General features: G+C 35.5%; 1 protein-coding gene across 3 annotated transcripts in view; it reads left to right on the top strand.

Moving 5' to 3' along the window:
* STAG1 (STAG1 cohesin complex component) overlaps positions 1-25,871 on the top strand; it is a 428,530-nt gene that overhangs the window by 113,389 nt on the left and 289,270 nt on the right. For all 3 annotated transcript variants that reach the window (XM_059390978.1, XM_059390976.1, XM_059390977.1), the window contains 2 exons: positions 7,394-7,505; positions 18,119-18,221. In XM_059390978.1, the coding sequence (XP_059246961.1) occupies positions 7,477-7,505; positions 18,119-18,221 (132 nt within the window). In that variant the 5' untranslated portion in view covers positions 7,394-7,476. The remainder of the gene's footprint in view (positions 1-7,393; positions 7,506-18,118; positions 18,222-25,871) is intronic.

Here is a 25,871-nt window from a genome sequence, read left to right as displayed (position 1 = left end):
TCTAGTTTCCTATGTTGAAAACACTGTCTTTTATCTGTGGTATTATCTTTCCTCCTTTGACAAAGATTGGTTGACTGTATTTGTGTGGGTGTATTTCCAGTCTGTCTATTCTGTTCTATTGAAAATCCAAAGCAGATCAATAGAACAGATCTGCTTTGGATTTTGGTATAGTCTTGATTACTGTAGTTTTATAGTAAGTTGGGTAGTGTCATTCTTCTGACTTTGTTCTTCTCTCTCAATACTGTGTTGATTATTCTGGGTCTTTTTGCCTTCCTGTAAACTTTAGCGTCAGTTTGTGATAATACACAAAATAATTTGCTGGGATTTTAATTGGGATTGTGTTGAATCTGTAGATCAATTTGGGAAGGACTAATGTCTTCACAATATTGAGTCATCTTATCTGGGAACGTGAAATTGTTATCCACTTATTTAGTTCTTAGATTTTGTTCATCAGAGTTTTACAGTTTTTCTTGTACAGGTCTTGTGCATATTGTTGAATTTAGGTGCCAAGGTAAATGTCATTGTGTTGTCAATTTCAAATTCCAGTTATTCATTGTTTGCTTATATGAAGGGTATTTTATATATTAACCTTATATCCTGCAACCCTACTATACTTGCTAATTAGTTCCAAGAGGGTGGGGTTCTTCTGGGGGAGGGGTGTCTAGTCTTCTAGATTTTCTGCATAGACAGTTCTGTAGTATGTGTACAAAGGAGGTTTGATTTCTCCTTTCCCAGTCTGTGTACCTTTTATTTTCTTTTCTTGTCTTAACTGCTTTTGCTTGGACTTCAGAATAGTGTTGAAAAGGAATGGTAAGAAGGAGTTGTCCTTTTTTTTTCTTCCTGTTTTTAGTGGGAAAGTTTCTAGTTTCTCACAGTTATATCAGTTGTTAGCTGTAGGATTTTTATTTATTTATTTTTTTTTAAAAGATTTTATTTATTTATTTGACAGACAGAGATCAGAAGTAGGCAGAGAGGCAGGCAGAGAGAGAGAGAGAGAGAAAGAGGGAAGCAGGCTTCCTGCGGAGCAGAGAGCCCGATGCGGGACTCGATCCCAGGACCCTGAGATCATGACCCGAGCGGAAGGCAGTAGCCCAAACCACTGAGCCAACCCAGGCGCCCCGCTGTAGGATTTTTATAGATGTTCTTTATCAAGTTGAGGAAGTTCTCCTTTATCTTACTTGCTGAGAGTTTTATTAAAATCACAGATGTGTGTTGAATTTTGTGAAAATGCTTTCTGTTCATTTATTGATACTACCACTTGATTATTCTTCTTTGCCTCTTGTGTGATAGGTTTCATTACTTGATTTTCATATGTTAAGTAGTTGTGCATACCTAGGGTAAATCCCACTTAGTTGTGGTATACAGTTCTTTCAGGACATTTAAAATTCTTGATTTGCTAATTTTTTTTTGAGGATTTTTACATCTTTGTGAGAGATCTTGCTCTATGGTTTTCTTATAATGTCTTTGTCTGGTCTTGGTATTAGGGTGACGCCCTCATAGAATAAGTTAGGAAGTATTTCCTCTATTTATGTCTTCTGGAAGATGTTGTACAAAATTTGTGTAGCTTCTTCCCTAAATGTTTGGTACAATTCATTAGTGAACCCATCTGGGTCTAGTGACTTTTTATCTTGGAAGATTATTAGTTATTAAGTTTCTTAAAATAGAACTATTCATATTTTTTATAGGTAGTATCTTTCAGGGACTTGGTCTGTTTCCTCTAAGTTATCAAATTTCTGGGAATAGTTCACAGTATACCCTTTTATCCTTTTAATGTCTTCAGATTCTGTAATGAAATTTCTTCTTTGATTTCTCATTTTAGAAATTTGTGTCTTACTTTTTTTTTTCTTAATTAGCATGCCTAAAGGTTATTGATTTTTTGATCTTTTTGAAAAAAACTTTTGCTTTCGTTTATTTTCATTGTTGATTCACTGTTTCCAACTTCTTTGATTTCTCCTCTAATCTGCTGCTTGCTTTTGCTCTTTTTCTAGTTTCCTAAGATGAAAGCTTATTAAATGATTGATTTTAGATTTTCTCTTTTCTATTGTAGGCATACAATGCTATAAATTTTTCTCTAAGCACTGCTTTTGCTGCACCTACAAATTTTATTAAGTTGTATTTTAGTATTCATTTATCTCAAAATATTTTAACATTTTTATTGAAATTTCTTTGACTTGTTTTACTTAGAAATGTGTTGTTCAATCTCCAAGTATTTTAGGATTTTCAGCTTTCCTTTTGGTGATGATTTCTAATTTCATTGTAGTGTGAAGTATACACTGTATGATTTTTTTTTCTAAGATTTTATTTATTTATTTGACAGACAGAGATCACAAGTAGGCAGAGAGGCAGGCAGAGAGAGGAGATAGGAGGCTCTCTCTGCGCAGAGAGTCCAATGTGGGGCTTGATTCCAGACCCTGGGATCACGATCCGAGCCGAAGGCAGAGGCTTTAACCCACTGTGCCACCCAGGTGCCCCTACACTATATGATTTTTATTTTTTCAGATTGTTAATTTGTATTTAATGGCTCATAATTTGGTCAGTCCGATCAGTGCTTTAAGTGAGGTTGAGAAGAATGTGAATTCTGCTGTTAATAGATGAAGCAGTCTATTGATGTCAGTTATATCCAATTGATTGGTGAAGTTACTGAGTTTACCTAGGTCCTTACTGATGTTCTGCCTGATATTTTCTAGTTCTGCCATTTTAAAAAAAGCCTCTTATAATTTTGACAAAATAAGGGAAACTGCTCTTTGTACTTCATTTTGAGAGTGAGAACTGATTGGAGAAATGGACGAAGTAATCAGGTCAGCATAGAGAAAAAAATTCCTCATCATGAGAAGTGTACTTAGATACTAGAAAAAATGCCAGAGAGAGGTGGGGGTGGGGGCAGGTGGAAGGGATGTTCTTTTATGTAGGGTATCTTTGAAACCAAGCTAACTGAAAAAATGGGAAATTTTCATTCTTGAAAATCATATTTAACACAATGCCTAGCACATAGTTACTACTCAGTAGATACTTATTTAATTAATGTTGGGTGTCCTTAGTAGTAAGAAAAAAAGACAATCTAGTTACAACCAGTTTAAAGAAGACGACCTGTAAAAACAGAATAGATTCATATGTGGCCAAGGAGGATTTATAAAATTGATAGAACTTTAGAATAACGTTAGGATGGCTTCTGGAAAATACTAAGTATAAACAAGGCTTTTAAAACTATAGTTAGAACAAAATAATTAGATTAAGGGTTGGCATAATGTTAAGGGAAAGGCTGGAACTCATCATTTATTTATATCTTCTCCACTGAGGGAAATAGTTCTAAAGCTGTACAGAGTACACAAGGCAAAATGTACAGATTTCTAAGACAGAGTTGGATGTGCTCAGTAAAATGAGACACTCAAAACAGTGAGTAGAGGATAAGAATGCACCGGATTATTGTTCTTAAATAAAATCTCCATGAATTCAAATTTTCAAAATCTTGCAAATGTTCCCAAATCGTCATTAGACATCTTGGTATATGATCTGAAAGCCTAGGGTGGACTTTCTTTTCAGAGCAAGGTGGTTACAGAGCAGGAAAGGTGTACTGATATGTTTTTCCTTTAAAGGTGTATTGGTATAAAGCTAAATCTGTGGTAATTTAAATAAGCTTCAATATATAGTGAGTATATTTTTATATTTAACTAATTCAACATATACTGGTGAGAGGAGTATATATTGGTACAGTATTTTTAGAGGGAAATTTGGCAGTAAAAATTTGTATGAATGTTTTATAAATGTTCATCACAAGAAATCTGTCCTACAAATACATTTGTGTAGTTGAGAAAGGATAGATGACAGTATTGTATACGGTGGTAAAAAATTAGAGACATGCTAAATTTTCACTGAAAAATGGCTTAAATACTTTTAAACAATCATTTAAAAACATATACATATTAAGAAATAATAATTAAAACAAATGAGGTAGAGTGTCCACAGTGCTTTCCTTAGTGAAAAATGCAGATTGCATGGCAATATATAAAACATACCATTTTTGTGTTTCTTATATAAAATTTTGTAAGCTTGTATGTTTATAGGAATTAGGTAAAATGAATCTTCTGATTTTGTTCTTCTTCCAGGCTTCGGTTCTTAAAGTTCCTTTTTCTTTTTCTATTTATTTGAGAATAATTTCAGTAATTTCTATAAAAAATTCGAGTTGGATTTTAAAGAAAAGTGTTAATTTGTATGCAGCATATACCCCCAGTCTCTCTTAAGCTGTCTCTTTTAAGTTAGTCCTCTTCTCCCCCAACCTCTAGCAACCATTGATCTGTTCTCTGTACTTTTCTATAATATCTCATAAATGGAATTATATAGTGTGGAGATAGTCTATGCACTTGAAATTCATAAATGTTGTGGCATGTATCAGTCAGTAGCAGTCTTCCTTTTAATTGTATGGTAGTATTTTTTTTTAAAGATTTAAAAAATTTATTTGATGAGAGAGCAAGCACAGAAGCAGGGGAAGCAGCAGAGAGAGAGGGAGAGAGTGAGCAAGCGAGATGCAGGCTTTCCACTAAGCAGGGAGCCTATGCTGGGCTGGATCCCAGAACCCTGGGATCATGACCTGAGCCAAAGGCAGATGCTTAACCAACTGAGCCAACCAGGTGCCCCTGTTTGATAGTATTTCATTGTATAGATGTACCATATTATATATCCAATCACTTGCTTTAGGCCATTTGGGGGATGTTTCCAGTTTTGGGAAATTAAGAATCAAGCTGCTAGAAACATTTGAATGTATGTTTTTGTATGAATGTAAGCTTTCTTTTTACTTCGACAAATACCTAAGAGAGAGATTTCTCGGTCATGGTTAATGTATATATAACTTTTTAAGGAATGGCCAATCTTTTTTTGAAAGAGTTTATTCAATTTTTTCATTCCCTTTAGCCATATGTGAAATTTCCTATTGTTCTGTCCCCTCACCAACACTTGAAATGGTCTTTTTAATTTTAGTCATTCTCAACTCTCACATGACCCTGAGATCACGACCTGAGCTGAAACCAAGAGTCAGAGGCTTTAATCGACTGTGCCACTGAGTGCCCCTCTTTTGCTTTCTTCTTTACTCTCTTGATAGTGTCCTTTGATGTACAGAAATTTTTGATTTTTTTTAAACATTTATTTGAGAGGGAGCATGCATGCGCTTGCGACCAGGGGAGGGGTAGAGGGAGAGGAGACAGAATCCTAAGTGGACTCCCCGCTGAGTGCGGAGCCTACTGGGGGCTTGATCCCATGACCCGTGAGATCATGACCTGGACCAAAACCAAGAGCCAGACTCTCATCCGGCAGACCCATCCAGGTGCCCCCACAAGTTTCTGATTTTGATGAAGTCTGTCTTACCTGTTTTTTCTCTTGCTGCTTGTGCTCTTTGTGTCATATATAAGAAATTAATGTCACATAGAGTGTCATGAAGTTTTTGCTCTGTGTTTTCTGAAAAAGTGTTTAATAATTTTAGCTTTTACATTTAGATGTTTGATCTATTTTGAGTTAATTTTTGTATATAGTGTCTGGTCAGCGTACAGCTTTATTCATTTGTATGTAAATGTCTACTCTTCCTAGTATCATTTGTTCAAAAGACTGTCCTTTCCATGTTGTATGGTCTTAGCACCCTTGTGAAAATTCATTTGACAGTGTATGTGAGGGTTTATTTCTGGGATCTTTTTCATTGTTCTTTGTCTTTATGCCAGAAACACAGTATTGATTTTTGTCACTTTGTGGTTAAGTTTTGAAATCAGGAAGTATGAGACCTCCAACTGTGGTCTTCTTTTTCAGTGTTGTTTTGGCTTTTAGGAGACTCTTCCTTGAGATTCCATACAAATTTTGGATGGAATTTTCTATTTATGCAGAAATGTAATGGGGATATTGATATCCATTGTTTTGGATAGTGTTGACCTCTTAACAATAATAAGTTTCCCCATTCATGAACAGTGGATGTCTTTCCATTTACTGGTATCTTCTTTCATTTCTTTCAGCAGTGTTTTGTAGTTTTCAGTGTACAGGTCTTTCACCCTGGTTGTTTATTTTTTATTACTATGTTTTTAAACAATTTTTTTAAAAAGATTTATTTATTTAATTGAGAGAGAGTGAGAGAAAGGGCAGGGGGAGGGGCAGAGGGAGAGGAAGAAGCAGACTCCTCGCTGAACAGGGAGCCTAATGCCGGACTTGATCCCGGGACTCTGGGGTCATGACCCGAGCCCAAGGCAGACGCTTAACTGACTGAGCCACCCAGGGGACCTGGTTGTTTATTTTTAATTATTTTATTCTTTCTGATAGTATTAGAAATCGAATTTTTCCTTTCTTGCCTTCTTGATTTGTTCATTGTTAGTGTACCCAAAAAAACCCCACCAAATTGTTCATAGTAATTTTTGTATCCTGCACCATTGATACATTATTCAGTTCTAATAAACACAGTGGATTTTTGTATGTTATTTGTACCCTGCAACTTTTCTTTACTAATATTTTATTGCTGTTGATTCTCTGAGATTTTCTGTATATAAACTATTATGATGCCATTTGTGAATGCAGATAACTTACTTCTTTTCTGTTTAGGTGTAATTCATATCTCTTTCTTGACTAATTGTCTCTTGTCTCTTGCCAAAATGTATAGTGGTACATTTCTAAGGATGTGGTGAAAATGGACATTATTGTTTTCTTCCTGATTTTAGGACGAATGCTTTTATTTTAGTCTTTCACTATTGATGAAGCCACCTATGTATTCTTCATAAGTGGCCTTTATCATATTAATAAAGTTCCTTTTTTAGTTTTTTAAAATGTTTTTATTATGAAAGAATATTTGGCTTTTTGGTTTCCCTTGAGATTGTGCCAGATGCTTTCTGTCGTAATTTGAGATGATCGTGTAGCTCATTTTTCTTTCTATTAATGTATTAAATTGACCATTGTTTTTAAGTTGAATCACTCTTGCATTCCTGGAATAAATCCCACTTGCCTGTGGCATATATTACATTGAATATGTAGTTGGATTCTGTTTGCCAGATTTTTTTTGTTTTTGTTTTGTTTTGTTTTTAGGATTTTTACATCAGTATGTCTGTTCAGATTTTCTATTTTTCTTGGGCCAGTTTTGGCAGTTTTTATATTTCTAGGAATTTGTTTAACAATGGGTTATGTGATTTCTTGGCATACAACTGTCCCATTCTAATAATCTTTTTATTTTCTGTAAGGTGGATAGCAATATCCCACCTTCACCTGTGAGATGATGGATATGTTAATTAATTTGATGAGGAGGAGTCCTTCACAATGTATATGCATATCAAATCATCACGTATGCTTTAAATATCATACAATTTTATTTGTCAGTTATACCTCAATAAAGCTGGAAATAAAATAATTTTCTTTCTTTCTTTTTTTTTTTAAATAACAGGATTGACTTTGAGGTTATTTAAAAAGTTTTGAGTTGGACAGCACTTGGTTCTTTTGCTGCATTGTGGAAAGACCTCTTCAGCAATGATTACTTCAGAGTTACCAGTGTTACAGTAAGTATTACAGTTTTCTAATTTTTTTAAAAAAATACCACATTTTTTGTATATGAAATGCTTTTTTTAATGACACACATCAGATAGGTTCTCTGATAGTTGAGCAGTATGTCTAAAATCAAACAACCTATTAGATTGTGTAATTACCATATCTCTGCATGGCCCTTGCTGTAGTAATATCAATATTTTTGTGTTATTGAGCAAAGATGTTACTCTCCTTATCAGGGGTTAGCATATTATGACCCATGGCCCAAGGCTGGCATGCTGCCTGTTTTTTATAAAAATTTTTTTATAAATTTTTGTAAATTTGTACAGAGCCATTCTTACTCTTTAACAAATTGTTTAACTACTTTTGTGCTACAAGTTGTGATAGAAAATGAATCGCCTGCAAAGTATAAATATGTTGTTGGACCATTCATTATATACAGAAGTATATAAACGCCTATCCTCTATCATACTGTTTCTCTAACACATACCCTCCTACCTCCTCCACCTTCCTTTGCTGAGATTGCAATTGTTGGGCCATTCCAGTTGCATTGGCATTTTTAGTAGTATCTCATTAGATTTGTTGGAATTGTAGGATGGATCTAGAATTGGGTCTTATTTTGTATTCTTTGGGAAATACAATTAGTGTAGTAGCAGATACTTTCTTTTTTGTAGGTTTCATCAGGATACAAATTAGGAACTTGCATACTGTGATCCTGTATGACAACAATGGTTTAGATATAATGAGAGTGATCAACGGTTTATGTAATTATTTATATTTGTATTGTCCTGGTTCATTTATATATCTCTTTACTAAGAGATTGTAGGCACCTTTTACCTCATTTTCCGGCCTTGTGTTTTTCCTTCAGGTATCTAAGACAAAAAGGTGTCTAAATGTCTTTACCTGCTTGAAAAACCATCCATACCTATATTCCTTTTTCCCTCCAAATACAGGAGATAAAATTTAAGCCCTTTCTAAGTATTTAACTCATGTCTTAATACTTCTTAACATAGAGATTTTTGGAGGTCTCCACATAATATTTTCTTTCTTTTTTTAAATCTTTGTCCTGCCAGCAGTTCCTACTTAACTCTGCTCTTACCTGGCAAACTCACTAATACTATAGGTCTTAGTATATGTGTCATGCCTCCAGCAAAACTCTTCTTTCCACTCAGAGTTGGGGTAGGTGTCCTCCTGTGGTTTTGTAATGTTCTTTGCTTTTCTTCTAGTACCATACTTTAACATAATGTTTTATAACCCTTGTTTCTGCCTAAACTGCACTTTTTTATCTTAGACTATTAGTTGTTAGGTAGGCCCAATAGAAATATGTGTTTGATTAAATATGGAACAGAGATTGTATTTAAATACATGTTGCATTTAAGGAGAAGTTACATTGATACAATAGTATTTAACGTCATTTTTTTGGTGAGTAACTGAATTTTTCTCGTTAAAATGTAAGCCTGTATTATGATTATGGGTAGTGGATAGTGGTGATCTGTTAGGTGGATAAGTGAATTTTGCATTCAGTCTGTCAGTGGGAGATTGTACTCTTGGTCAAGTTGAGATCTAAGGAACATAGGTTGGGGGCATACAGTTCTCTGAGGATTTTGACAGATATTATAACAGCAATATATTACCTTGTTTATTCCAGCCAGCCAGCAATACCATGTCTGCATTTTGTAAGTGAAAAGAAATATGTTTCTTAGTATTTGTAAACTTCAGTTTCCATCATTTGTAGTGAAGACAGTATATTAGAAATTGATCTTGGGGTTCCTGGGTGGCTCAGTCGGTTGAGTATCTGACTTTTGATCTCATAATTTTGAGTACAAGCCCCATGTTGGGCTCCATGCCATCTTTTTTAAAAAAGAGGGAGAAAAAAAATGATCTCTATGATCTCCTCAAAAACAAAAATATTTTGACCCAGCAATTCTTAATGTTTAGTTCAATAATAATTATTGTAAGTAGACACAAGAACTAGTGAATGACATTTAAAAAAAATTTTTTTTGTGGCCTTGTTATTTCTTAGCTTATTTAGATAATGTTATCACTGATGAATTTGTCACCTTTGTGGTGTTTACTGTTAGGCATTGTGAAATATTACCAGTTACCACATATTTTTATATTCTGCTACATAGTACAGTATCTGAAGGTATGTTAGGTTCTTGAGAGAAAGAGCATGTAGTAGAGATCCAGTCCATGTTTTCATGAAACTTACATAAATAGGTATTAGTGAAGTAATCACAAATATATAGATCTGCCATTGAGGTGCTAGGATGATAAATTAGAGAATTTTGTGAAAATTTTACCATGAGCCTTGATTTAGTCTACTCTTCTATAGAAAAGGGTTGAGCTTAACTCCAAAGCAGAGGAAAGGTTTGGGAAGAAGAGATCAGAGTATTAATTTCAGATTGAAGGAATGGCATTTACAGAGACCCTGAGTTAGGAGGACTCATGGTATGTTTGAGAGACTGAAATAAAGCTCTTCTTTCTCTTTTTTCTTTTTTTTCAGGGTTGGGGATAGAGATTTACATGAGATTAAGGCTTGTGAGTAGAGTGGGGCTATATCATACAGGGACCTGCTTAAATGATAATAGGAATTTTGAATTTTTCTTTTTAGGGATAGTAAGAAGTCAGTTTAGGATTTTAAGCGTGGAAGAGATGCATGGGATAGATTTAGAAAATCACTCTTTGGTAGTATAGTGATTATTGGGGAGGGACAACAGTAGAGGCAAGGAGACCTTTTAAGAGGAGGGTATTGCAGTATGCAAGCCAGTTCTATTGACAACTTGAGGTGGTTACAGTGCAAATGGAGAGAGGTAGACAGAATTTAGTGTTTTAGGGAATAAAAGTTCATTTTTATAAGATTTGATCTGGTTCTTCCACTCTCTTCTGTCTAGTAGTAGTATAAATGTGAACATTAAACATTGGCAGGGTATTTGTAGGTTTTTTGCAGCAGTTGGTCAAAGTTTGAATTTTTGATCAAGGATCTGTGTCTGTCCTAGAGAGCCAATTTGTTACTATATAATGAGAGTTAACTGTACAAGATAATTGTTTCAGCTCTTTAATAGTTTAAAACTAGAGACAGTCTGAGTGCTCATGGAAAGGGAAGTAATTAAATAACTTTCCTATGTATTATGAAGCATACTGTATTATGAAGCATACTTTTCCAGAATTCTGTGTACTTGCATGGAAGATTCCTATTAATTAACAAATTTAAAACAAATATAGTTAGAAGAAGAAAATAAAACAATGAAATAAATTGTATTTTGATATGTATTTATATATGCAAAATCATAAATATTTATGGCAGGGTAGTAGTCAAACTGTTATTCTTCAGTTTGGGATTCAGAGTTAGGGTAACTCTTCCTTGTATTCTTATATCCTCCTATTGCTTGAAGTAAAAAAAATTACATATGTATTCTTGTATATTCTAATAAACACACATTTATTAGTATATGTGTATACACATATACACATATATACACATATACTAATTGGAATGTATTAGTAATTTGTTGATTATAGCTATCATTTTTTAAACTGGCTGAAGTTGGCAGAATTAGAAAATATATTGTACCTTTCTCTTTTATCAGTAAAGTGTAGTGCTCAAGGATAAATTATTTTCACTAATGGGTTATGTATTATATGCTAGACCAGACATGTTCCTATAGTTGCTTTCTGATTTAAAGCATCAAAAGTGGGGCACCTGGGTGGTTCAGTGGGTTAAGCCTTTGCTTTTGGCTCAGGCCATGATCTCAGGGTCCTGGGATCGAGCCCTGCACCGGGCTCTCTTCTCAGCGTGGAGCCTGCTTCCTCCTCTCTCTCTGCCTGCCTCTCTACCTATTGTGATCTCTGTCTGTCAAATGAATAAATAAAATCTTAAAAAAAAAAAAAAGCATCAAAAGCACTAGTAGATTCTGTCCACACAAGAGAAAAAGAAAACATAGTATTTGCAGTCTAGTATGCTAGACATGGAGATGGAGAATTCAGGTCTACCTAGAGATCTAAATATACTGTGCCACATATTAGGTATGTGACTATAAACAAGATAATCAGATTTTCAGATCTTGCATTTTTTTGTATTGATATAATGTGTTTTCTTACAAGGTTTTTGTACATGTTTTTTGTAGATAATGTATATAAATAGCACACAGTATATGTAAACATAATCGTTTTGGTCTGTATTGAGAAAAAATGCAGTATGATTTATTATTTTTTAGTGGCGGTGAATAAGATGAGCTAGATCAGGAATTGACTACTGCTAGTGGCTCAGAGTTCTGTTTTTATGAATATTATTGGACTACAGACATGTCCATTCACTTATATATTATATGTGGCTGCATTCAGGCTATGATGATAGAGTTGAATAGTAGACAGACTTTAAGACCCTGAAGTGTATTATATTTACTATGTAGTCCTGGACTAGATCAATATTATTTATAATTTTTATTTTATTTTTTAAAAAGTTAAAAAAAAACTACTTTCATTCCAGTATAATGAATATACATTGTTATAGTAGTTTCAGGGTAAAATACAGTGATTCAGTGCTTTTGTGAATCCCTTTACTGACTTTTATGGACATACTTATTTTTACTGCTTCCTGCTTTTCCTACTCTTGCTTTATGGTATTTCCCTCCATTTAAAAAGTCCCCTTTGACATTTTTTGTAAAGTTGGCTTAGTAGTCATAAATTCCTTTAACTTGTGTGTGTCTGGGGAACTATTTCTCCTTTTATTTTTTTTTAATATTTTATTTATTTATTTGAGAGAGAGAAATCACAAGTAGATGGAGAGGCAGGCAGAGAGAGAGAGAGGGGTGGGGGAAGCAGGCTCCCTGCCGAGCAGAGAGCCCGATGCGGGACTCGATCCCAGGACCCTGAGATCATGACCTGAGCCGAAGGCAGCGGCTTAACCCACTGACCCACCCAGGCGCCCTCTCCTTTTATTTTGAATGATAGCCTTGCTGGATTGAGTATTCATGGTTGCAGGTCTTTTCCCTTCTGTACTTTGTTCAGTGACAATATATTATGCCACTCTCTTGGTCTGCAAAGTTTCTGCTGAAAAATCAGCTCATTGCCTGATGGAGTTTTCCTTGTATATAATTGTTTCCTTTTCTCTTGCTACTTTTAAAATGCTCTCTTTATCACTTTTTGCCATTTTAATTACTATGTGTCTTGGTGGACACCTCCTTGGATTGATTTGCAGGGGAGAGGGCTTTCTCTGCCTCCTAAATATGGATTTCTTGTTTCCTTTCCCATATTCAGGAAGCTTTCCACCATATTTCTTCAGATAAATTTTATTCCCCATTTTCTCTCCTTTCTTTTTCGGCGTTCCCTATAATGCAAATGTTACGCTTATTGGTGTCACTGAGTTCCTTAAGTCTATCCCCCCCCCCCCCCCCCAGATTTTATCTATTCATTCATTCATTCATTCATTCATTCATTTATTTGTCAGAGACAGAGAGAGTGAGAGCACACAAGCAGGGGGAGCAGCAGGCAGAGGGAGAAGCAGGCTCTCCGCTGAGCAAGGAGCCTGATGTAGGACTCCATCCCAGGGCCTGAGGATCATGACCTGAACCGAAGGCAGATGCTTAACCAACTGAGCCATCCAGGCATCCTGCTTGAGTCTGTTTCCATTTATTATTATTTATTTTTCTTTCTCTCCCCTGTTCAGCTTTATTGTTTTTCATTAGTCTGTCCTCTAGGTTGCTGATACATTCTTCTGATTCATCTAGTCTACTATTTATTCCCTCTCGTGTATTTTTAATTTTAGTTATTGAGTTTTTCATCTCTGAATGGTTCTTTTTAATATTTTCTACCTCTTTTTTAAGGCTCTCTTTGAGGTCCTGTACTCTTTTTTCAAATCCAGTGAGTATCTGTTACTTTAAATCTTCTCTCAGGCATATTACCTTCATTTCATTTTAGGTCTCTAGCTGTGATTTTTGTCCTGTTCTTTTATTTGGGACACATTCCTCTGTCACTTATTTGTGTCTTATGTTTTATCTCTCATGTTTTAGAAAAGTTGGCTATTTCTCCTCCTATTGAAAGTAATGGCCTTATGAATAAGATGTCCTCTAGTTCCCTACAGTGCATTGTCCCCTAATTGAAAACCTTTGGTTTCGGGGGTGTCTTCTGTGAATGTTGTATGCATTTTGCTATTGTGGGTAAGCTGTATTTGCCTTCAGTTTGGTCCTCTTTAATGGTTCTTCCTGCCTGTTGTGGGCAGAGTTTAGTTCTTTGTTATTAGTGTGCCTGTCTGGGTGGCCTTGGGATTGAGTTAGGTCGGACCAGACATTTGCCAGAGCTCCAGTAGCATCAGACTGCAGGTACTATCTCATGAGAAGCTTTCATTGGTGGGAAGTGCCTGCAGGGACCTCCAGGGACTGCATATGGGAAGTACCTGTAGTCAGACCAGCTGTCTGCCCCAAGTCCATTGCCTGTGCTGCAGTCAAACTGGTATGTGTGGTTTTCTTCCCCTTTACGCAGGGCAGGAGTCACTTTGCACTGTTCCTAGTCCCTGCTGGGGATGTTAGCACAATTCCATACCTATGATACAGCTTTGTGTAGACTCATTTGGAGGTGGGCCTGGAGGGGGCAGGTCCACAGGAAAGCATGGAGGTAAGGGTGCTGTTAGCAAGCTAGATGGAGAGTGTGTTCATACTAGTTCTATATGTGTCCATGTATCTAGGCTGAGTAAGAGGGAGGGAAATGGCGCCTGCCAGCTCTTCTGTTCTTGGAGGAGTCTCCCAAAGATCTGGACACCTTCAGCATATTCACTGAGATTAGTAAACAAATCTCTCTTCCTTAACCCAAGTCATTTTTCAGACTGCTGCTTCTGCTCTGAATCTCCCTGGAGCTGTTTGTTACTGCTATTTCACGGCTGCCCCCCCCCCACCCCACCCCGCCTTTTCTTTAAGGGCAAGGACTCGGTTTCCCATTGCCCTCCAGCTCTCACAGAGGCAGCCTGCTAATTTTTAAAGTTTCTGATATTAAGCCCTGGTGATGGTGAGAACTTGGAAAGTTAAGCTCCTCTGGATTTTAAAGCCAAATGTTACAGTGATTAGTCTTCCTAGTATGGGTCCTCTATGCATGGGGTACCTTGTGTGCTTGGTGTGGTATCTGTTCTACTCTCCTGTCTGTGCTGGTGGTTTCCTGACCTCCCTTAGACAGTCTTGTGGGTCTGTTTGGCTCCCAGCAAATCTTTGCCTTTCCTCTCCTCTTTGATGTGGCCTCTTCCTAAATTTGCCTGTGGGGAGTCTGTTAAAACAGTCTTGGTAGTTTTCTGGGTTATGTAATCTTGATGTGGGTGGTTTCTAGGTCTACCTGTGGGTTGATGTGAGCCTAGGATCTTCCTGCTCTCCACCTTCCTCAGAAATCTGTCTTTTTTCTTTTTACAGTTTTAAAGATTTTATTTTTATTTATTTATTTGACAGACAGATCACAAGTAGGCAGAGAGGCAGGCAGAGAGAGAGGAGGAAGCAGGCTCCCTGCTGAGCAGAGAGCCTGATGTGGGGCTCGATCCCAGGACCCTAGGATCATGACATGAGCTGAAAGCAGAGGCTTTAACCCACTGAGCCACCCAGGCGCCCCTCTTTTTACAATTTTAAATACCAGATCACCTTTGAAGATTTGCAAATAAGGAAATATTGCGATGTTAAGAATCTTACTGGCAATACGTCAGGTATTTATATTTATGCCTTGCATGAGGAAACTAGAAATAGTTAAGTTGAAATTAATTCAGGGTATTATTAGTCATGATTATTATGGTAATAATCGTGGACAGAATTGGAGAATTATTATATGGGGGACGTCATGGGAACACTTGTTAGCTAATGGCACAAGAGGAAGATTGATAATGATTCTAGGAGTATGAGTAAGACAGGATAACGGTGACCATGATAAATTTGCGTAACAACCCAAAGTACACTTATGCATTATCTAAATAAATCAGTTAATTATATTGCCTTGAGCAGAGAGCTAGAAATAAGTCAGTGTTGCACTTAATTTTATATGTGGTATTTCGTAAATTTGATGTGGCATTCAAAGAAGCATGTTACATGTGACTTAAAAATCTTGAATTGTAGATGATCAGGTCTGTTTTTAAAACCTTTTAAAATTTAAATTCAATTTAATTAACATATAGTATATTATTAGTTTCAGGGGTAGACTTTTTGATTCATCAGTTGCATATAACACCCAGTGCTCATTACATCAAGCACTCTCCTTAATGCCCATCACCCAGTTATCCCATCCCACCACCCATCTCCCCTCCAGCAGCCCTCAGTTTGTTTCCGGTAGTTAAGAGTCTCTTATGGTTTGCCTTCCTCTCTGTTTTTATCTTATCTTTCCTTCCCTTATGTGATCCTGTTTTGTTTCTTAAATTTCACATTTGAGTGAAACATATGTATTTGTCTTTCGCTGACTTATTTCACTTAGCATAACACCCTATAATTCCATCCATGTCATTGCAAATGGCAAGATTTCATTCTTTTTGATGGCTCAGTAATACTCCATTGTGCGTGTGCATGTGTGTGTGTATACAGACATACATATACCACATCATCTTTATCCATTCATCTGTTGATGGACATCTGGGCTCTTTCCATATTTTCACTATTGTGGACATTGCTGCTATGAACATTCAGGTGCATGTGCCCCTTCAAATCTGTGTTTTTGTATCCTTTTGGTAAATACCTACTAGTACAATTTCTGAGTGATAGGGTAGTTCTGTTTTTAACTTTTTTGAGGAACCTCCCTGTTGTTTTCTAGAGTGGCTGCACCAGTTTGCATTCCCACCAACAGTGAAAGAGGGCTCCTCTTTCTCCACATCCTCTTCAACATCTGTTATTTTCTAAGTTGTTAATTTTAGCCATTCTGACTTGTGTGAGGTGGTATCTCATTGATTTTGATTTGATGATGTTGAGTGATGTTGAGTGATGCTGAGCATTTTTTTCATATGTCTGTTAGCCCTTTGTCTTCTTTGGAGAAAAGAGAAATGGGTGATCAGGTCTATTGATAATGTGTTGAAGTGATAGAAGTTATACGTCAAGTGGATGAGATCTCCCATCGAGTGTGGTATAAAGGGAAGAGTAGCAGATAGTAAAGAATTAAGTTTTAGGCACCCGACACAAAGAGGAAATGACACTGAGAGCATTCAGTGAAGCAGATGGAGAAATAATAGATTGTATGTTGGACTCCCCTTTGCTGTATTCCTTGTTCTGTATTTGCAGTTTTATGCATATCCTTTATACTGTTAGTAACATAAAATTTAATTAAGAAGTTGTTCATACTATGTATATCTTTTCAGTGGTGTATGCTAGAGCCAGCCTGTATTGTCTTGGAGAGTTAAATATTAAATTTACAGGAATTTTGTGACCCAGTGAAATTAACATTGCCATTATAAAGTTAAGCTTGATGTACTTAAAATTAAATAAATCATATTAAAAATAAATGTAACAAATCCTCAAATTCACCACTTTCTAATTATTTTACATATTACTATTTTATATGTTCTTGTGTTTTTATTTATACCTATTGTATTTTTATGGTAGAAATACTTTTTAGTGGTGTACTACTATTGTTTATTACTTCTCAAGTCTGTTGATACCATTTTGGCAATTTGAAGTTGTAGTAGGACTACTTACATTGAGAAAAGCAGCAAACACTACAGATCAGGGCTCAATTTATTATTTTGTCATTTGTCTATAGACCTAATGTGATGAAGTTATTGTTAAGAATGTAGGTTAAATTTAAAGGTATACCAGGTTTATAGCCATTATGTTATAATAACACTCATAGTGAGAAGTTTTTGTATTTGTATTTGAGAAGTGTTACTGATTCAGTAAAGAAGTTGTGATCTTTCATGTCAGAACTGTGTTTGTTCATCAGTTGCAGCCAGAGGTTAGGTATGGATACAAGAGTGGTAAAATTATCATTTTATGTGAATGGATTAGCTATATGGAATTCACAATAAAAATATTGTGTATTTTTTTGTCAGTAAATTGTTACATATCCTTTATATCAGTAACATTTCTAATCATATATTTTTTTAAGATTTTATTTATCTATTTGACAGACACAGCGAGAGAGGGAACTACAAGCAGGGGGAGTGGGAGGAGAAGCAGGGTTCCCGCAGAGCAGGGAGCCCTATGTGGGACTCAATCCTAAGACCCTGGGATCATGAGCTGAGCCGAAGCAGACTCTTAATGACTGAGCCACCCAGGCGCCCCTCTAATCATATTTTTTTGAAGAGGCAGTTAAACTTTTACTAGCACACTATTGACTTTCCTGATTTTACAGAATGAACAAAATTCCTCTTAAGAGTTAGTTTTTTTGTGTTGATGAATTCATCTTTTACAACTGGATTTTCATTTATATTTTGTATAGCAGCTGCCATTTCCACAATCATTTCCTTCTCTTTGTTTATCTATTAATTTGGAGATTCATGTCACTCAGAGTTATGGGATACAGACAGGAAGTATAACATTTTTAGTTTCCTAAAGATTTTTTCTGGAAGTGGAAGAAAAAACACTTCTTACAGCCATATTCCAGGAGGTAAGGAAAGTAGTGGAACAGAACTGCATTGTATATATGAATTAATTTGTTCGCTAAAATAATATATCACGTTTTCTAGGGATTCAACTAATGAAACTACTGCCCATTCTGATGCTGGCAGCGAACTTGAAGAGACAGAGATCAAAGGAAAAAGAAAAAGGGGTCGTCCTGGTCGGCCTCCAGTATGTATTATACTTGTCTTTGTTCTTGTAATCGTTACTGAGTAAAGGGGCTTGATACAAGCTGTTTGTTAATTCTAGTTCTGTTAATACATATTAGAGATTCTTGGAAACTTTGCTTCATGAATTGGATTGACAGTGATCAGGAAAGTAATTCAATTTTAGTATCTTTTTTGCTCTCCATGCTTCACTTGTAAATAAATTATGATCCATGTAAAGACATGGAGAAGATGATTAATATGAAATGAGATGTAGTAGTTGTGACCTCCTTGCATTTTAGGTGCAGCTCTGATGTTTTGTGACCTCTTAAGTGTGCATTTTGGTAGTATTATTGGGGATTTTGGCCTAGTGTGAGAATATATTCTCATTGATACATGATTGAGAAGTTTAGAAGTATTCTGGATATCTGTACTTCGAGAGGATATCTTTACATATATATATATATATATTTTTTTTTAAGATTTTATTTATTTATTTGACAGAGATTACAAGGAGGCAGAGAGGCAGGAGGGGCGGGGTGGGGGAAGCAGGCTCCCCGCTGAGCAGAGCACCCAATGCGGGGATCGATCCAGAACCCTGGGATCATGACCTGAGCTGAAGGCAGAGGCTTAGCCCACTGAGCCACCCAGGTGCCCCTCTTTATAAATTTTTTGAGTACACCAGTCATCATTCAGTTTAAGGTAGCATAAGCTCTCAGACAGTATCACTCACCATGTGAAGGTTTAAGGTTTGTACTATTCTGTACTCATTTTTATGATATGATTTGGTATTAGCAATTTTTTCTCTATTTTATGAAAGTTCTTATTACGGAACATTTCAGTCTTCTTTTGTGAGAGGCATAATACTATAATGAACTCTTCATATAACCATTACCCAGCAACAGCAGCTATCAAGTCATGGCTTTTTCATTTCTCCACCCCTTATTTCCTTCCTATTTTATTTTCAAGTTCATATAGACATCATTCCATCTGTAGATATTTCAGAATCTATTTCTAAAAGACACGAGCTTGCCTTTTCTTTTTCAAATTTTTATTATTGAAGTATAGGTGACATACAATGTTTTATTAGTTTCAGGTGTACAACATAGTGATTTGACCATTCGATATATGATGCAGTGGTCACCATGATAAGTGTAATTACTACCTGTCACCGTACAGTGTTAGTACAATATTATTGACTATATTCCCTAAGCTGTATTTTTTATCCTCATGACTAATCTAGTTTATAACTGGAAGTTTGAATCTCATAGTCCCCTTTACTTGTTTTGTTCATCCAGCCCCCCAATCTCTTCCCCTGTCCCTTTGGCAACTACTAGTTTTTTCTCTATATTTATCATTCTCTTTCTGTCTTCTTTGTTTTGTTTTTTTTAGGTGTCACATATAAATGAAATCATGTGGTATTTGTCTTTCTCCATCTAACTTATTATCAGTGCACAATTTAGGTTTTTTTCTGTATCTTAGCTATTTTAAATAATGCTGCAATGAACATAGAGGTGCATATATCTTTTTGAATTAGTCTTTTCATTTCCTTTGGGTAAATAACCACCAGTGGAATTACTAGGTCATATGGCATTTCTGTTTTTTAATTTTTTGAGACTGGTTTTCATAGTAGCTGTACCAGTTACATTTCCCACTAACAGTACATGAAAGTTCCTTTTCTCCACATCCCTGCTTAGCACTTGTTATTTCTTGTTTTCTGGATACTAGAATTCTAATGGGTGTGATTTGATACCTTATTGTGGTTTTGATTTGCCTTTCCTTTATTATTATTAATGTTCAGCATCTTTTCATGTGTCTCTTCGTCATCTGTATGTCTTCTTAGGGAAAGTGTCTGTTTAGGTCCCCCTGCTCAGGATTTGATTATCTTTATTTAACAGCAAATATCATTAGCATATCTCAAGATAAAAATATTGTGTAAAATCAATAAATAATGACATTAAAGTTTATAATCATTTCATAAATATGATTTTAAAGTATAGTTTGTTGGTTTGGATTATACAAATGAAATGTACTTGTTGCAGTTGATGGTAATATTAATGGTAATATTAACCAGTTATTATAAATATGTCCTTGTGAGTTTTTTTTCATGTTATTGCTATTCTATTCATGTTTCTTAGCCTCAGTTTTTAATTAGCTTCAATGAATCTTTATAGCCTTTCATTTTTTAGCACAGTCTTAAATTTGAAGGTTGGAGGGATGACTTGTACTATTTTCTCTACAATCTTACATTCCATCTTTATTTAAAAGGAAAAAATTGCAGTGGAAAAGGCATAATATTAAAATTGCTCTTTATATTACTTATCAGTTTTGTATATTTGGTGGTAGAATATCCATTATGAAAGCATTTTGGGAAAAGAAAAAGAGTTTCATACTCAGATGCTGGAGACTATCTAGTTCTCCTTACTATCACTGTATGATTTTTCTGAGGCTATAGATATGTTACATTGTTTTCACTAGGATTCATGAGTTATAGGTACAAATTGGAAGTAAGACTAAACTTGCCTGAAGGTAGGAGTATGAACTGCCTATATGATTACTTACCTGAATTTGTTTTCCTCCAGTTGAAATTCTTAACTTCATAAGTTTCAGATTAAGTGCTTCCTTCTTCAAGAATGCCTTTTTTCCCCTAAGGAGAATTTATCACCCCTTTAGCGAGCTATTATGTTGTTATTATAGAATGTGTCTTAATTTCGATGTGTCTGTAGCTGCATCTCTATAACAATTTTGCTTTTCTTGTTGAAAAGGTGTATGCATATCCAGATTTAGCTCCTTGTGGTTAGAAATCTGATTTAATTTTTAATAAAATTAAATTTACTAAAATTGCTATTTCATAATCTAATAGATAAATAGTACATTTTCATCTCATGTTTTAGAATTGAAAAAGAATTTGGAGGGTAGGATAGTGCATTCTGGAAACTTGTGTTAGACTTCGGTCCATATTTTCATACTCTTTAGTTCACATGGGTATCTATACTTACTTCCACCTGCCTCAAGCCCATTTCTTGATCTTGGAAACAACACAACTTCCTGAATTTCTACCCTGGCTTTGCACTAGGCTGATGCTATTTATGTCATTTAATTACACCGTCAATACTATGAAATAGTCTTTTTTTTTTTTCTTTTAAGATTTTATTTATTTATTTATGAGAGAGTGCGTGTAAGCACAAGCAAGGGGAGAGGTAGGCAGAGGGAGTAGCAGGTTCTCTGATGTGGCACTTGATCCTGGGATCATGACAAGAGTGGAAGGCAGAGGCTCCACCGACTGAACCACTCAGGTGTACCTGAAATAATCTTAGATGTAGTTTACAAAGCAGAAAACAAAAGTATGAAGTGGTAATTTGCTGAGGTCCCACACAGCATATAAGTGGCAAAGCTAGGTTTTATTTTTATTATTTTTAAGATTTTTATTTATGTATTTATTTGACAGAGAGAGAGAGAGAGAGAGATCACAAGTAGGTAGAAAGACAGGCAGAGAGAGAGAGAGAGAAGCAGGCTTCGCGCTGAGCAGAGAGCCTGACTTGTGGGTCTTGATCTCAGGACCCTGAGATCATGACCTGAGGCAAAAGCAGAGGCTTAACCCACTGAGCCACCCAGGCGCCCCCAAAGCTTGGTTTTAAACTTGTATCTTAAACTCCCGAAGTCTTTCTGTCAAGAATGCCAAAATGCCAAGCCATTAATTTATATTGAGAGGTGTCTTTGTCAGATTGACCAGATTTGCATATGTTCCAATACCTGTTCTAAAGATTGCTTCAGACAGTTTGAGTCAGTTGGCTCCATTTTGGACAATTCTTGAGTTTTGATTGATAAATGCTTTGTTTAGCTATTATAATAATACTGTTTATATTTTCTAAGACTTCATGATCTCTGACTTTGTTTTTTTACTCAGCCATATGAAAACAAATAGTGTAAGGACTTTCTGTTATGGGTAGTATTTTTTTATTTTTAAATTCTTACAGGGCATTGCGTTATTGGCATTTCTTTTTGGTATACCATTAGGTGTTATTAAACCACTCTTATATTGTAGTTGTCCTAATTCATATTCGTAATTGTAGCTCTCTATTCAAATGAATAAAATAAAACAAACACTATATCATGTTTATACTAACCCTATGATTATATTAACAGATTAAAAACATCATTTCCTTTGTCAACTGACCCACTACTCCCTTGGTGATCACATCCAGTCTCTTGACTTTAAATACCATGTGTAAGTTTATGTCTCCCAGATTGCTATCTCCAGGCTGGACTTTACTCTAGACTCCAGAGTTATTCATATGTCTATTGAGTTCCTTCCTTTAGAAATTTAATGGGGCCACAATGTTTAAAAAACCAAACTACCAAGCTGCCTATCCCCACCCACCTCTTTTCCATAACAGTGTCTTCTACCCTTTAGTTGCTCAGGCTTTAAAGCTGTAGTCATCTTAGATGTTTTCTTTCTCACCTGTATTCAGTATATCAGCATATCCTGTCTAATCAGTTTTCAAATAGAGTCAGTAATTTTTTACTACAAAACTGGTTTAAGCCACCATCATATACTTTTCCTGAATTCTGTTAGGCTTGCACCTTATATTAGAGCCCTGTCTCATCTTGTTGTCACATCCCCTATAGGCGGTATTTTAAATTGCAAATTCTCACTCCTACCAAGGAGACTTACACACATGGAAGAGGGTGATTGTGTGTGTGTGTGTTCCCCTCTTTCCACAACACTTGATTTCTAACATAATATACATTTTACTTATGTATTTATTGTCTGTCTCCACCTGGTAGAAGAGAAGGTAGGGATTTTTATCTGCTTTGTTTACTGCTGTGTACTAGTGTCAGACTTTCAGTAAGTATGAATATATGAATGTTAATTTTGTTAAATTGTCACCCCCCCCAGTGTTTAAAATTCTTTTATTTTGAAATAATTTCCGATGTAGAAAATTTGCAAGAATTTTACACAATTTTCTATGCAGATTCTTCATACAGATTATCCACATATTAGCATTTTGCTATGTTTGTTTTATCCTGTTTTTTCCTCTCTCTCTATACATATACATGTAAGTATATATTTTTATATATGTAAGCCTGTACAGTATCCCTCCCCCTTATCTACAGGGGACCCCCAGTGGATGCCTAAAACTGCAGATGGGAACAAACAGTATATATACTATTCTTTTCCTATATATATATACATATCTAGGACAAAGTTTAGTTTTATTTATTTAGTTATTGAGACAGAGCATGTGTGCACAGAAGTGAGGGTGAGGAGCAGAGGGAGGAGGGAGAGAGAGAATCTCAAGCAGGTTCCACGCTCAGAGCAGAGCCTTGCACTGTGATCAGTCTCATGACCCTGAGTTCATGACCTGAGCTGATAGCAAGAGTTGGATGTTTAACTGACTGAGCCACCCAGGCACCCCAGTAAACTTTAAATTTATAAGTTAGGCATATTAAGAGATGAACAAAAACAACCAAAAACAATTAAAATAGTATACTATAATAAAAGTTATATGAATCTCTCTCAGAATATCTCATTGTAATGTACTCACATTCTTGTGATGATAGGAGATGAGAACATACCTACATGATGTGTATCATCAAACATTTATATTAAAAGTTATTCATTAATCTAACCCATACTGATGTAAACTATCTCACAAATACATTTTCCATGCTGATATAAACTATCTCCCAAATAAAATTTGCTAGATCTTTTGATCTTTTTTTAATCCTAAATTCTTAAAATTGGAGTTGGTCAGTCAGAAAGATATGCTGTGTTTTGAAAGCTTTGGGTGTGTATTATAGGTTGGCCTTTCACGCAGCAAAATACACAGCATTGCCCATCTTACTGTTGATTATACTGATTATTAAAACGTTGAATATTTCCAAGTGGTGTAAACTTTTAACAATATGTTTTGAAATATTGATCATTTGTGTTTCTTTTCCAAATTGCCTACTTGTCATTTTCTATAGCACTTCTCTTTTTATGTTTCTAAGAAACAATAATCTCTTTATAATACGACTTTTGTTGCTTAAGCCTACACACTTGATGATCACATTCTGAAATGTACTCATCATTTGGACTTGTATCTCCTTTCTCAAACTAGCTTTGTTACCTATTATTAATTTTTCATGTAATATTTCTCCTGTTGACTGGGTTTTAGTTGGGACTTCCTTAAGTTTGTTAAAACTATCTCAGTTCTTCCAAGAACTCACAATTAAAATGTGAGTCACCATTGAGTTTCTTCATCCTCCCTTCCTTTCCCTCTCTCCTATATCTAATTAGAGTCTCATCTGATAAAATTTTATTTTACAGTGTCTTCTACTTCTGTCTCTTCTTTTCCTTTCCCCAATTTCATTTTTTTAGGTTTCACTTTATATGGGGTTTGAACTGTTACCATCCTACTTTTAGTAGGAAGTCTTTTTTCTTTTCAGTTCCATTTAAAAAAATAGAGTCAAGTTGACCTTTAAAAAAGATTTTCTTAATTTATTTGACAAAGAGAGATATCACAAATAGGCAGAGGGCAGGCGAGGGTCGGGGAGAAGTAGGGCCCCTGCTGAGCAGAGAGCCCTACATGGGGCTTGATTCTAGGACCTGGAGATCATGACCTGAGCCGAAGGGAGAGGCTTAACCCATGGAGCCACCCAGGTGCCGCATGTTGACCTTTTTAAAAACTTGTTCAAATAACAAGAAGTGCCTTTTTGTTTGACTTAACGTTGTTCTAAATTAAAACCTGCTATTTTATTGTTTCCTTATTCATAACCTTTCTTTCAGTCAGATACATTTCTTTGTCCTTCTCTGTGTGTAGGTGTCTTGTGCTTTCCCACTTCTGTGCATTAGCTCGTGGTGTTTGTTCTTTCTGGAATCCTTGCTTTCTAAATTCTGTTCATGATAGTTGTACCAATTTTACTGATCCATTAAGTCCCAGTTGGGAGCTCATCTCTTCTGTGAAACTTTCTCTGGTTACCTGTTACTGGAAATTCTTTGTCCTTTCATAGAACCCTTCCAGCATTTGCCTTAAACCAAATTGCCATGAAACGTTTCTTATATACTATAGTTTACTGTATTATGTTACAGTTATTTGTGTTCCTTGTTTTCTTTTAATTATTTGTATATATTGATTTTCTATTGTTATTCCAAGTATGTTTTATATACATTTTTGTGAAAGGGTAGGTATTATTGTACATTTGGTGCTTATGAGCAAATTCAGGTAAAGCATAAAGCTAATTTAAAACAGTTAGCTTTAAGTTACTATAAGTTGCTGTCTTTAAACAGTTTTACCAGAATTGTAGGTGGGCATTTAGATTAAGTAATAGATACTTTCAATAAAACATTTGTTCTTAACCCTGATACTTGATTACATCATTTTCACAAACATGTAGTGAAGGTTGTGTAGGTTTATGACATCATGAGCATATTTTCTGTGGAAGTTGTTACTTAGTAATTTTAGTCAGGCATTGTTTCCAATAGTTTTGATTTCCTACATGTAATCATTACCGTCTTGTCCTCCCACTCTGTCTCTGGAATGTCCAGCAGTGAAAACATGACTCTAGTTTCCTTTATTAGTAACCTATGGGCCATGACATCTCTTACACTATTTTTTAAAATTATTTTTATTAATGTACATTGTATTATTTGCCCCAGGGGTACATGTCTGTGAATCATCAGGCTTAC

This window comes from Mustela nigripes, chromosome 2 (assembly GCF_022355385.1).
Source record: "Mustela nigripes isolate SB6536 chromosome 2, MUSNIG.SB6536, whole genome shotgun sequence".
NCBI lineage: Eukaryota > Metazoa > Chordata > Mammalia > Carnivora > Mustelidae > Mustela > Mustela nigripes.
The sequence above is the reverse complement of the archived record's forward strand: the minus strand, read 5'-3'. Positions and strand labels throughout refer to the sequence as shown.